Raw genomic sequence first — 11,755 nt, forward strand, 5'->3', positions numbered from 1 at the left:
TTTATAGGCCCTGAGCAAGGCCATTCCCGGCCAGGACCCTCTCCACGGAGAACCTCCTTCCTCCGGGCACCCCCTCCTCATCCACAGATGAGTGGGACGGGAGCCCACAAACCAGGTTGAAAAAGACAAGAATTCACTAGAGTACTAGGCGGCGGCTCTCCAGAGGACTTGCCACCGCCTCTGCCCCATCTCTCTCCCTCTCTCTGTCTCACGCACACCCCAGACTCAGGGAAGCTGACACAAACATCCTGACGAAATAACCACCCCGAGCGCCTTCTAAGCCTCATTTCCCCGAGGAAATAATCAGCACCTCGTCTCCAAGACAGCTCCAGGTGAGCAAGACGGAAACACCTTCCCGTGCTCAAAAGTAAAGGCGTTTGCGGCACTGCCCACTGATTCCCGAGCGCGCTCGCATCTACTGTCACAGTCAATTCTCCGAACCCACGAGGTGGCCGGGGCGGGTACGACCTGCCCCCTCCTTTCACGCATGGCACACCGGGGCCCGGGCGCTCGCGCTCCGCCCGGGCTCACGCAGGGAGAGAACACCCGGGAGCCTCCGCCTGTGCGCCCCGAGCTCGCCCCGCGGCACCGGCAGGCCCCCCGCGTGGGCCCGTCCGCGGTGGCGGCCACATGGCCGCATTGTCCCGCGCGCGCGTCCCGCCGAGCCGCGCGGACGCCGGCGCTCTCCGCCAACCGCAGCCCCCGGCCGCCCTGCCGAACCGCAGCCCCCGGCCGGCCGGGCGCGGGGACGCGGCGAGCCCGGGGGCGCCGGGCACAACGAAGAGGGGCGCGCGCGGGGCCCGAGGGGGCGTCGGCGCCCGTGGCTGCGCAGGGGGCGGACCGGGCGGCGGCCGGCGGGCAGGCGGTGAGCCCCGGCCCGGCCCCCAAAGCCTTCTTTCTTCCCTCGCGCTCGGAGGCGGCCGCGGGAGCTCCGGAAGGGGGCGCAGCTCGCCGTCCCCCTCCGGCCGGTCCGGGCGCGCCCTCCCTCCGCCGCCAACTCCACCCCGAGAAGCGCACAAAGAACGGCGGGGCGGCGGGCGCACACCTCCCGTCGGGGCGGGGCCGCGGGAGGGGCCGGCGCACGCTGCGCCGCGCCCGCCTTAAAGGGCCCGCCCGCTCCTCGCGCGCACCGCGCATGCCCGGCCGCGGGGCGGGGAGGGACCCGAGAGCGGCGCGCGCGCGCCCGCGCCGCCCGCCGGAGCCATGGCCGGCGTCCCCGCGGTGGCGGCGCGGCGCTCGTGCACGCGTCAGCGCCCGCGGGGGCTCGGCCGGCGCGCGGGGCGTGTGCAGGACCCCCGCCCCGCGCCTTCCGGAGGTCGCCGGCCGCAGGGCGGGCCAGGCCCGCGCTGCGGCGGGGTTCCGGCTCTCCGATCCGCAGTTTCGGGGCCACTTGGACGGAGTGCTGCCCGGGGGGACCGAACTGCGGGCGCGCGCGCGAGGAGCGATGCGGGCGGGCCTATGCCTTTGTGTCTCCTGCGCTCCCGCGCAGGTGGGCAACCCGCGCCAGGAGCCACTTTGCCAGTGCGCACCGGGACCCCGAGTCCCGCTTTCCGTGTCCGAGGACTCGGGCCGCCCTTTGGGGCGGACAATAGACCCTTCTCCCAGTGGCACCGTGGGCTCTAGGGGTGGCTTATTTGGGGACGCTAACGGGACTTTCGCAGGACCGCTCGCTCAGAGCCGGGCCGCTGGCAGCAGAGTTGGGCGCGTTTTCCTTTCTCAATCGCGCGAGGGAGGAGATCTGGGGACAGACTGTCCTCGGCCGATAGGTACGCGCGAGTGTCCCGAGCCTGCCGGTCCCGCATTAGACAACAAAGAGAGGCGTTAGCGGCGGCGGGGGAGGGGCGCGGCCGGGAGGAGGACGGGGCGGGCTGCGGCGAGCGCGGGGGTGGGGGGCGCTCGCTCTCCGCTCGCCCTGACCGCGGCCTCCGCCCGCCCCCGGCCCGGCGCGCGCCAATCGCCTCCCCCAGCGATAGTGTCAGTAGCATTGTAGTGTCAGCTCCCGCCGGTGACGTTGCGCCTCCCTCGTCCCCCTCCGGAGCCGTCTGGCTGCAGAGGCTCAGTCAAGAGGCGGGGAGGAGAGGAGGAAAAAGCGCTGAGTGAGGGCGGGCGGGCGGGCGGGAGGGAGGGAGTGGAGGAGCCGGGGAGGGGCTCCTTAAAGAAACGCTGCTGTCGCTCGCCTGCTCGCTCCTCGCTCGGCATTGTGGCCAGCCAGCCGGGCACTCGGGGGGTACGCGCGGCCGCCGCTCGAGCTTTGCCCCCACCCCACCCGCCGGCAGATCTGGGGTGGGGACCCAGGCGGGGGCTCCTGCAGCCACTGCCCGGCGCGGACCGCACCGAGCGCCCCACTCCTCCCGGCGCCGAGAAAGGAGCAACGGAGCCCTCTGCAGCCGGCCGGCCTCCCCGCCCCTGACCACTCGCTTCCCGGCTGCCTTTGTGGCCGCAGCTTCTCGCCGCCGAGCCGAGGGCCGGCGGGGGCGCGGCGCGCACGGCCGAGCGATGCCCAGCTCCCTGTTTGCAGAGCTGGAGCGCAACGGCAGCGGCGGCGGAGGGGGAGGCGGCGGCGGCGGCGGTGGCGGCGGCGGCGGCGGCGGCGGCGGGGGAGAGACCCTGGATGACCAAAGAGCCCTGCAGCTCGCGCTCGATCAGCTCTCCCTGCTGGGGCTGGACAGTGACGAGGGCGCCTCTCTGTACGACAGTGAGCCGCGCAAGAAGAGCGTGAACATGACCGAGTGCGTGCCGGTGCCCAGTTCCGAGCACGTCGCCGAGATCGTGGGGCGGCAAGGTGGGTCCGGCAGGGATGGGGAGCTGGGGGTGGGGTGGGGGTGGGGGAGAGGGTCTCGGGCCACCGCCCCGCGGGGAGGGCGCGGGAGGGCTCGGGATCCGCGGCGCCCGCGAGCCTTGACGAGAGAGGAAGAGCCGCGCGAGGGGCCGGCGCCCCAGACAAAGAAAGTGCAGGCAGGCTGTCTCCCGGAGCCGCGCCGCTGCCACGGCGGGATGCACTTCATCCTGCTAAAACCACTGCCTTCTCCCCTAGCGCCCCCCACCCAACCCACCCCGGGAAATAGGATTTAAATATAAGATGCTTGGGGGAGGGGGCCTTTGATGGGTCCTTTGGGAGGGGGAGGAGGAGGAGTGAGCATCGGATGGGAGGAGGATTCTGGATTTCTGCAAAGCGGAATGGAGCCCAGAGGAGGAACAATGGGTCCCGGGACTGCCCCCCCCCTCCCATCAGTCCCCCAGCTCTGGTGGTGGGGGGGGGGGGAGCGGATCGCGGCTCCGGCCCTCTTCCCCGGACCCCTTCGCCTCGTCTTCAGGGCATCTCCCCAGCTGACTTTTTCTGGGATTCTCGGGTTCGCTCGGGACGACTGCAGTCACCGGGGGAGGGCTGGGCAGCCAATGGGCTGTTCCTCGAGCGCCGCGCGGGTGGAACCCGCTTCCCAGCCGGTGGCGGGGCCCGGGGTCAGTGAGGGAGCCGCCCCCTTTCCGCCCAAAGCGTGTCCTGCTGTCCCGCAGCCCTGGGCGCGGGCGGTCCCAGGTCTCCGCGGTTACCCCGGGATAATGGGCGTGTCTGTCTCTCTCTCCCACTCCCTCCCCTGCACCCCGGCTCCCAGGTTGTAAAATCAAAGCGCTGCGGGCGAAGACCAATACTTACATCAAGACCCCGGTTCGCGGGGAGGAGCCTGTCTTTGTTGTGACGGGCAGGAAGGAGGATGTGGCCATGGCTCGGAGGGAGATCATCTCTGCCGCGGAGCACTTCTCCATGATCCGCGCCTCGCGGAATAAGAACACGGCGCTCAACGGCGCAGTGCCCGGGCCGCCCAACCTGCCTGGACAGACCACCATCCAGGTGCGGGTGCCCTATCGCGTGGTGGGGCTCGTGGTGGGGCCCAAGGGCGCCACGATCAAGCGCATCCAGCAGCAGACGCACACGTACATCGTGACGCCCAGCCGAGACAAGGAGCCGGTGTTCGAGGTGACCGGCATGCCTGAGAACGTGGACCGCGCTCGCGAGGAGATCGAGGCGCACATCGCCCTGCGCACGGGCGGTATCATTGAGCTCACGGATGAGAACGACTTCCACGCCAACGGCACGGATGTGGGCTTTGATCTGCATCACGGGTCCGGCGGGTCCGGCCCGGGCAGCCTCTGGAGCAAGCCCACCCCCAGCATCACGCCCACCCCCGGCCGCAAGCCCTTCTCTAGCTACCGCAACGACAGCTCCAGCTCGCTCGGCAGCGCCTCCACAGACTCTTACTTCGGCGGGGGGACCGGCGGCAGCACGGCCGCCACCCCGCGCCTAGCGGACTACAGCCCCCCCAGCCCCGCGCTCAGCTTCGCCCACAACGGGAACAACAACAACGGCAACGGATACACCTACGCGGCGGGGGAAGCTCCCGTGCCTTCCCCCGACGGCTGTCCCGAGCTACCGCCCACCTTCGACCCGGCCCCCGCCCCCCCCGCCTGGGGCGCCCCTGCTCTGGGCTCAGTTCGAGCGGTCCCCGGGGGGCGGACCTGCGGCGCCCGTCTCCTCTTCCTGCTCTTCCTCCGCGTCTTCTTCCGCTTCGTCCTCCTCGGTGGTCTTTCCCGGGGGCGGCGCCAGCGCGCCCTCCAATGCCAACCTGGGGCTGCTGGTGCACCGCCGGCTGCACCCGGGCACCAGCTGCCCGCGCCTGTCCCCGCCCTTGCACATGGCGCCGGGGACGGGCGAGCACCACCTGGCGCGCCGGGTGCGCAGCGACCCGGGCGGAGGGGGCCTGACCTACGCCGCCTATGCCAACGGGCTGGGGGCGCAGCTGCCGGGCCTGCAGCCGTCGGACACCTCGGGCTCGTCGTCGTCGTCCAGCTCCTCCTCCAGCTCCTCCTCCTCGTCGTCGGGGCTGCGGCGGAAGGGCAGCCGCGACTGCTCCGTGTGCTTCGAGAGCGAGGTGATCGCCGCGCTCGTGCCCTGCGGCCACAACCTCTTCTGCATGGAGTGCGCCAACCGCATCTGCGAGAAGAGCGAGCCCGAGTGCCCGGTCTGCCACACCGCGGTCACTCAGGCCATCCGCATCTTCTCCTGAAGGCGGCGCGCGCCTGCGCGCACCCCGCGGGGAGGGGGGGGGAGAAGGGGGACCCCCCTCCCCTCCCCTCCCCTCCCCTCCCCTCCCCTCCCCTCCCCTCCCCTCCGGCCTCGCTCCCCCACCCCCCACCCTGCCCGCGCCCACCCGCCGCCTTGGTGCCCCACCTTCCCCTCCCCGCCCTGCTCTCACTCTGAGGTCCAGAGGAGCTTGGAAAGCTGTAGTATCCGCTCATTTTTAAAATGTAATTTTTAAACAAAGGAACTTGCCAGGATATCTGCGTCAAGAGTACTGTGGCCTGGGAAGCCTCTGATCTGAACCACCTGAAATGCATGCTCTACAAATAATAGGAACGGCGACATTCTAGTCATGATAGTTTTTACACTGTACTTAATAGGAAGCTTCCAGAAGAAGAAAACCCCACAAGTTTTCCATTTTTCTTAAAGTAGGAGAAAAAAAAAAAAGAACAATAATTATTATGATTAAGATGGTAATAATAGTGCTTATGGGATGTGTGGACTGTTTTACGTGTGTTCCCCTCTGTGGCTGGGTTCCTCCGATGCTTATTCTAGAACACAGTGGATCCTTTTTGAATGTTGTGGAAGGGCCAGGAGTTCCTGTGAATCCAGGATACTGCAGCTTTATAAAAGTTAAACTGTAACATATCTCTTATATATTAAAAACGTTTAAAAGTTTTAAAGAGAAATTGCATTAATACAGATTGAAGTATTTTATTCTTTTTTGACTTGAAAAATTATATTTCATATTGCAAAGATGTTTACAAGTATTTTAATTTAAGTTCAGTGAACTTTTTTGTAGCTGGGTTAAATCTTTTTATTTTAGTATGGCCTTATGGCAAAGAACACTGTATTATTTTAATAACCACACAATTGTGACGAAATTACAAAACCATAAAATGTGTAATGTTTTGAACAGTATTCTGTTGGGATGGAGATTTTATAGGTTCAGACAAATCTTCTAGATTTGCTTCACCCAGCATATTTTCTATTCAGTGATATAAAGCATATTTTATTCTATATTATTACAAAAAAAAAAAACGGAAACGTATAAACACGTCAAAAGGAACTGTGGATGCTTTCTAACATTTGTATAAATAGAATTCCGTGCAAGCTACGAAAATTCTGTTGGGCCACTATAGTTTTAGTATTCCTATTTTAATACATTTGTTTACCACTTGTTTATGTATATGTAGGTGACGTTACTTGAGCTTAAATGTACTTTACTGAGCAAAGTTTAAAAAGCAAAGTATATTTTATTTTATGATAAAGGGCCTTTAACCTCATGGTCAAATACTAATATTATATTTGCTGAGACAAGATTTGAAATTGTATCAAGAGTTTTATTTTTCTGACATTTAAAGTTCTACATAATAAAGGTAAGACTTAAGTAATGGTGCTACTTTGTTTTTTAAGTATTTCTATATAAATAAAATATTGAAGAAAATCTATCTTGTGTGGCGGCTTGGTGTTGTTTTGTTTTTGTTTTTGTTTTTGTTTGGTTGTTTGTTTCTAAGCCCCTTGGAGCCCACCTGTGTAAATCACTTTTAAGTGGCTGGTGAAAATGTATTCATTCCAGGCATATGATGTCAGTATTTTGTCAATAGAATGGGCTTTCAAAACAGGCCAGAGTTGTGACGAGCTGAACGTATAGACTGTGGGTAACTTTATTTTATTTTAATTTTTTTTTGTAATTGCACGCTTCTACTGAATCAGGGCTCACTTCCCCATTAGACATAGCGGGCACGGTGCCTAGGGCCCACGACACTTTTCAGGGGCCCAGCAAAAAATGTTTGATTGCTTTCAAAATCAGAAGAGAGAAAACCCAAAAGCGATGAAATTCTTCAAAGGAAACGTTTGAATTTTCAGGTCCACGAGAACCTATTAAATTTTCCCGAAACACGAAGGAAATAAAATGTTAAAAGTACTTAAAGTTACATCAAAGATACACTTTAATGTTGATATTATTATGCAGGAAGGAGCCCAGGACACAAGAGTGCTTGGAGCCTGGCAAAGCTATAATCCCGCCCTGCCTGGCCCCTTCCGGGGACAGGGAGCCTAAGGGCTGTGTTTGCTGTTGGAAGGTTCCGTGGAGGGTCGCTTACTTGGGGGCAGCTGCGCAATGACGGTTTCTGCTTGCAGAGGACCCCGCTGAATGACGGTTTCTGCTTGCAGAGGACCCCGCTGGATTTGAGGACTGGTCTTAAGAGGCTTCTGCTGGAAAGACAAACTAATTGGTGTTGGCAGGCTGAGGGGGTTAACTGTTTGTTGTTGTTTGAGAGAAGTTTTGTTGTTTGTTTTTAGCAGACTTATACCTGCTGCCTGGCTGTGGGCTTTGTCAAATGATGGGGCCGCCGTGTTTCACTTGACCTGAGCTCTGTCTTCTGGAGAGTATTCAGACGCGACCAGACCGTGCCCCTGAATTCCCAGCAAACTTTCCAGCGGATCCGCTGCCCCCGGAGAACCGTGTCTGCCCAGACTGTGGCAGGCTTCTCTTTTCATCTGTGCGGATGGGTAACATTCAGCAGGTGAGTCCAGACCGTGGGCTACAATATATATTCAGTGGGGGTTCCTCTTTTCCCTTTGTATTCATTTCTATCTGTCCAGAAATTTAGCAACGGCCTTGTCCATCGTCGCTCCTGATTTGCTTGGTTCAAATGCTGCCGTGTAAAGGCAGGAGGCTGGAATTTGGGGTGGGAAGGGAAAAAGGAGTGGCCCGGCTTGGGAAATTTCTGGCATCATCTCCAGCCTCTGGAACGTTCCCAGATGGTGTTTACCCCCTGGCCGAGGCCTGGCGAGGAGCAGTGTTACAGTGTTTCCCACCTTTCCTGTTAACTGTTCAGAAATGCCTAGAACAGAACCAAGGTTCCTTTTACACTTACCTCTTCGGCCATGTAACTGCTTTTCTGCTCCAGCAGAGTGATTACAGAGAGGACAAGGAAAAAACAAAAGCCTTGACGGGATTTCTCGTGGGCTCTTCCTCACACGTGGAGATTTTCTTGGGGTCCATATGCTGCTTTGGAAAATAAAAAAAGATCAGGTCTTGAGGCTGCTGACATACGCTTTGAGTGGCCCACATACCTTTGTGGGGAGAGGTTCCCTTGGTTGACATGGAGTTTGGGGATGTATTATTAATAAGTGTTGGTTTCTCGGGAGAAAGAGCTTTCTCTCTTTTAACCCATTGGTTTCCCCTGCGGGGCAGGCCCTGGTCACCGGCACAGGGCGTGGAAAAGGCTAGTGGGATCAGACTGGCGTTAGCTTTTGATCCGAGGCAAGCCTTCTGTCCCATTCCCCAGATCCCCCAGATGACGACCCTGAAGGTGGCCGCGGGCTGCGCAGGTGACCGTCCTCCAGCTGGAGAGGCGAGAGAGGCTATATTGGTGCCCCCTCTGAAATCTCTCTGGTCTCTGAAATTCCAGCTGGCAGCAGCTTTCCCACGCTATTTCTTTATCTACTGCTCAGCAGGGGTGGGTTTTGCACACACACCCCCCCCCATTTAGGCAGTCTCTGGGGACATTTTTGAGTGTGACAATTGGGGCTAGTGCTCCTGGCATCTAGTGGGCAGTGGTCAGGGATGCCGTGAAATGTCCCACGAGGCACAGCAAGGAATCACGCAGCTCAGGGTTTCAGAAACCCTGGTAGAGACAAAGCAAATGTATCTTTCCTGCTGTTTATTCACCGCCTTGAAATTGGCGATACTGTCCTGGTGTTTGAATGCATCTGGGATTCTCCGCTAGCCAGGGTCGCTCTTGCGGTGTCAGGAATGTGGTGGGGGAGCACTGGGCGTCAACGCGAAGGAACTCGTCTTACCCGCCAGAGTGGTAGATTGCACCCAATTAATAATAGTAACGCTCACACGGGATGTTCAAAAGCCCTGTTACCTCCATTCTCTCCTGTGGATCTTACCACAGCGCGGAGGAGGCGCCATTGACATTTTGCAGTGCCTATTTGCGGTAAAATGCAAATACTCGAAATGCAGTCTGCACAAACACAATCCTGGGTTTTCTCACCCGGGCTCACGCTCTTCCTGCCTCGTCAGGCTGAAGTCATTTTATGGAGAATTCTGGGAACGGATCTGTTGTCAGCAGCCTTTCCCCTTTCCCTGCAGCTTGGGTCCCGAGTCGCCTCTCGGGAAAAGCTTTATCTTCGGTGAATTTCAGACACGAGGTAAGCCAGACCTCGCATCTCGAAAGCCTTATCTTTCCAAGAAATGTGAACAAGTTTGCCCCCTCTCAACGGGGTTCTGAGCCCGCTGGGCCACACAGCGCTGGACGTAGTCGTCTGTAAAGCTTTCGGGGGACAAGGTAACTCGGGAAGAGGTGGATGGCTGGGGGTCACTGTCACCTTCAGAAGGTCATTTCCTCGCCCGCTAGGGAGCAAGGGCCCTTCAGGTGCTGAATGTTGCCTACCTTTGCCTGCCTCCCTCCCCTGATCCGGTCACAACCTGCCCCTGCCCCGTTACTAAGGGCTCGTCCCCCACTGTTAAGGCCCTCCTGCTTTCCAGAAGGGAGGAAGTGGAAGGGGGGGGGTAGTTAAGCACCCCTTACAGGATTGTGACAGTCTACTGAGCCCTCACTCTGAACTCCGCTCGGCGCTCACCCAGCCCAGGGGGATGTATGTGAGTAAACCCATTTCAGAGATAAGGAGACTGAGTCGTCGAGCAGTTCAATGACCTACCTAGGGCCAATAAGCCCCGGACTAGGATTCCACCCTGGATTCATCTGAGTCCAAAGCCCCTATCTATACGGCTACAAAAAAATGGCTTTTCCAGGACAGCCCTCATCCATCACATAATAGTCAAGCATGGGAATGATGGTTTTTTCTTTCTTTCTTTCTTTCTTTCTTTCTTTCTTTCTTTCTTTCTTTCTTCTTTCTTTCTTTCATGTTTATTCATTTTTGAGAAAGAGAGAAACAGAGTGCGAGCAGGCGAGGGGCAGAGAGAGAGAGGGAGACACAGAATCGGAAGCAGGCTCCAGGTTCTGAGCTGTCAGCCCTAAGTCCGACGTGGGGCTTGAACTCACGAGCCGCGGGATCATGACCTGAGCCGAAGTCGGACGCTCAACCGACTGAGTCCCCCAGGTGCCCCCAGGTGGCATTTTTATGGAGTTTTTTGTTTGTTTTAGACAGGATATTCTGCACTCATTTTATCCTCATCAAAGACATATTTTTCAGTGTTCCTGTGATGAACGTATTACAGAATTGGCTTCATGTCCACTGTTCGGCTGGTCACAAAACAGCCAGGAAATAACAAGGCTTCGGGAAACATGGCACAGAAACGTCCCTGTGCTCACGAGGGGCTGATCGTGTTCTTGGTCCTCCTCGGCAAGTCTGTGTCTGGCCTGGTGTCATGGCAGCAGCTGGGCCCTTTCCCCACTTCTCAAATCGATAAAAGCACTGATCATCAAGAAAGAACCATCATTCCCACGGGGCGCTGGGGGGCTCCATCGGTCAACCTCCGACTTCGGCTCAGGTCACGATTTCGCGGTTCGTGAGTTCGAGCCTCGCGTCGGGCTCTGTGCCGGCAGCTCGGGGCCTGGAGCCTGCTTGGGATTCTGGGCCCCCCTCTTTCTCTGCCCCTCCCCTGCTCGCCCTCTGTTTCTCTCTCCCTCTCAAAAATAAACATTAAAAAAAAGTTTAACAAAAAATGTCCCCTGAACTAACTTAGTGACAGAAAGTTGCCCGAACCCTGACTGAAGAGTAAAACGTAAGCAGTTGTTTGCCTCCAGAACGTGAAGCTCTTTGTTTGCTCCCTCCCATTGGCCCCCTTTCCTAGGGCATTTGTTAGGCCTGTGGGGTCTGGGCATGGCCAGAAAATGCTGTGAGGGGTACTGCCCACCCCGTGAGCCCGTGGGGCCCCTTCCATCAGGAATACCCGTCTTCACAGGAGGGTGGGCGGGACAAATGGCAGGTCTGTGACTCAGTTTGCTCGTCCGTGGAAAGAGAGATGGCTCTCCCTTCCTTCCGGAAGTGTCAGACGTGCTCAGGCCTCCTTTTGGGCTTAAGGACACCTTGTACCCCCCTCCACGGCAGCACTCGCCGTGCTTTTCACGGTTGTTACCTTGTCTTTTCTGGCCCCAGGTCTGAGAACGTCTTGTCCTTTCAACTCTGAGCCCCCAACGCCTAATACAGAGCCCACAAGGGTACTCAGCACGCACATTTAGAAAATCAGTGAACAAGTCTCTTTTCCTCGCAATAACCTGCATGCCCATCGCGGGGGGACCTGTTTATTAAGTTCCATAACCTGCACACAGTGGAATTCTACGCGTCATAGCAAACAGAGGTCCCGCTGGTGTCTGTACAGGCGAAACGCAGAAGACAGGCTTTTCGCACCAGCCAAGTGCTGGAGGCGTAGAACAGTTTCAGAGGCTGATACGATGGGCGGCCTTGGAGCGGGTTCATCCCGCCTCCTGGTGGTCAGGCCCAGGGAGGCCCCTCCCCCTGAGGGGGGCTTGCACGTGGTGACTTGCTTCCAATGAACAGGACGCGCACACGGGACGGGATGTTGCTTCTGAAGTGAGGTCATAAAAAGGCTGTGGCTTCTGTGTCCGTCCGACCAGCTGTGTGAGAGGCCCCGGGGGCCAGAGACGGGGCAGGGGGGTCTCTGGCTGCGAGGAACTGAGGGGCTCAGCCCAGTGGCCCGTAAGGATTGCGACCTGCCGACAAGGAGAATGAGCGGACACG

The 11,755-nt window shown here is 58.6% G+C and overlaps 1 protein-coding gene across 1 annotated transcript; it reads left to right on the top strand.

Annotated features, from left to right (window-relative positions):
* Positions 1-2,193: 2,193 nt before the first annotated feature.
* Positions 2,194-5,090, top strand: MEX3B (mex-3 RNA binding family member B). Its single transcript, XM_047086739.1, is given in 3 exon segments — positions 2,194-2,782; positions 3,612-4,453; positions 4,455-5,090. Coding segments are annotated over 3 exon segments (1,734 nt in total). The 5' UTR covers positions 2,194-2,496; the 3' UTR covers positions 5,061-5,090.
* The last annotated feature ends 6,665 nt before the right edge of the window (positions 5,091-11,755 follow it).

The sequence above is a fragment of the Lynx rufus genome, unplaced genomic scaffold, assembly GCF_022079265.1.
Source record: "Lynx rufus isolate CCGP_SWC_20201006 ecotype Redwood Valley unplaced genomic scaffold, mLynRuf1.p SCAF_21, whole genome shotgun sequence".
Classification (NCBI taxonomy): Eukaryota; Metazoa; Chordata; class Mammalia; order Carnivora; family Felidae; genus Lynx; species Lynx rufus.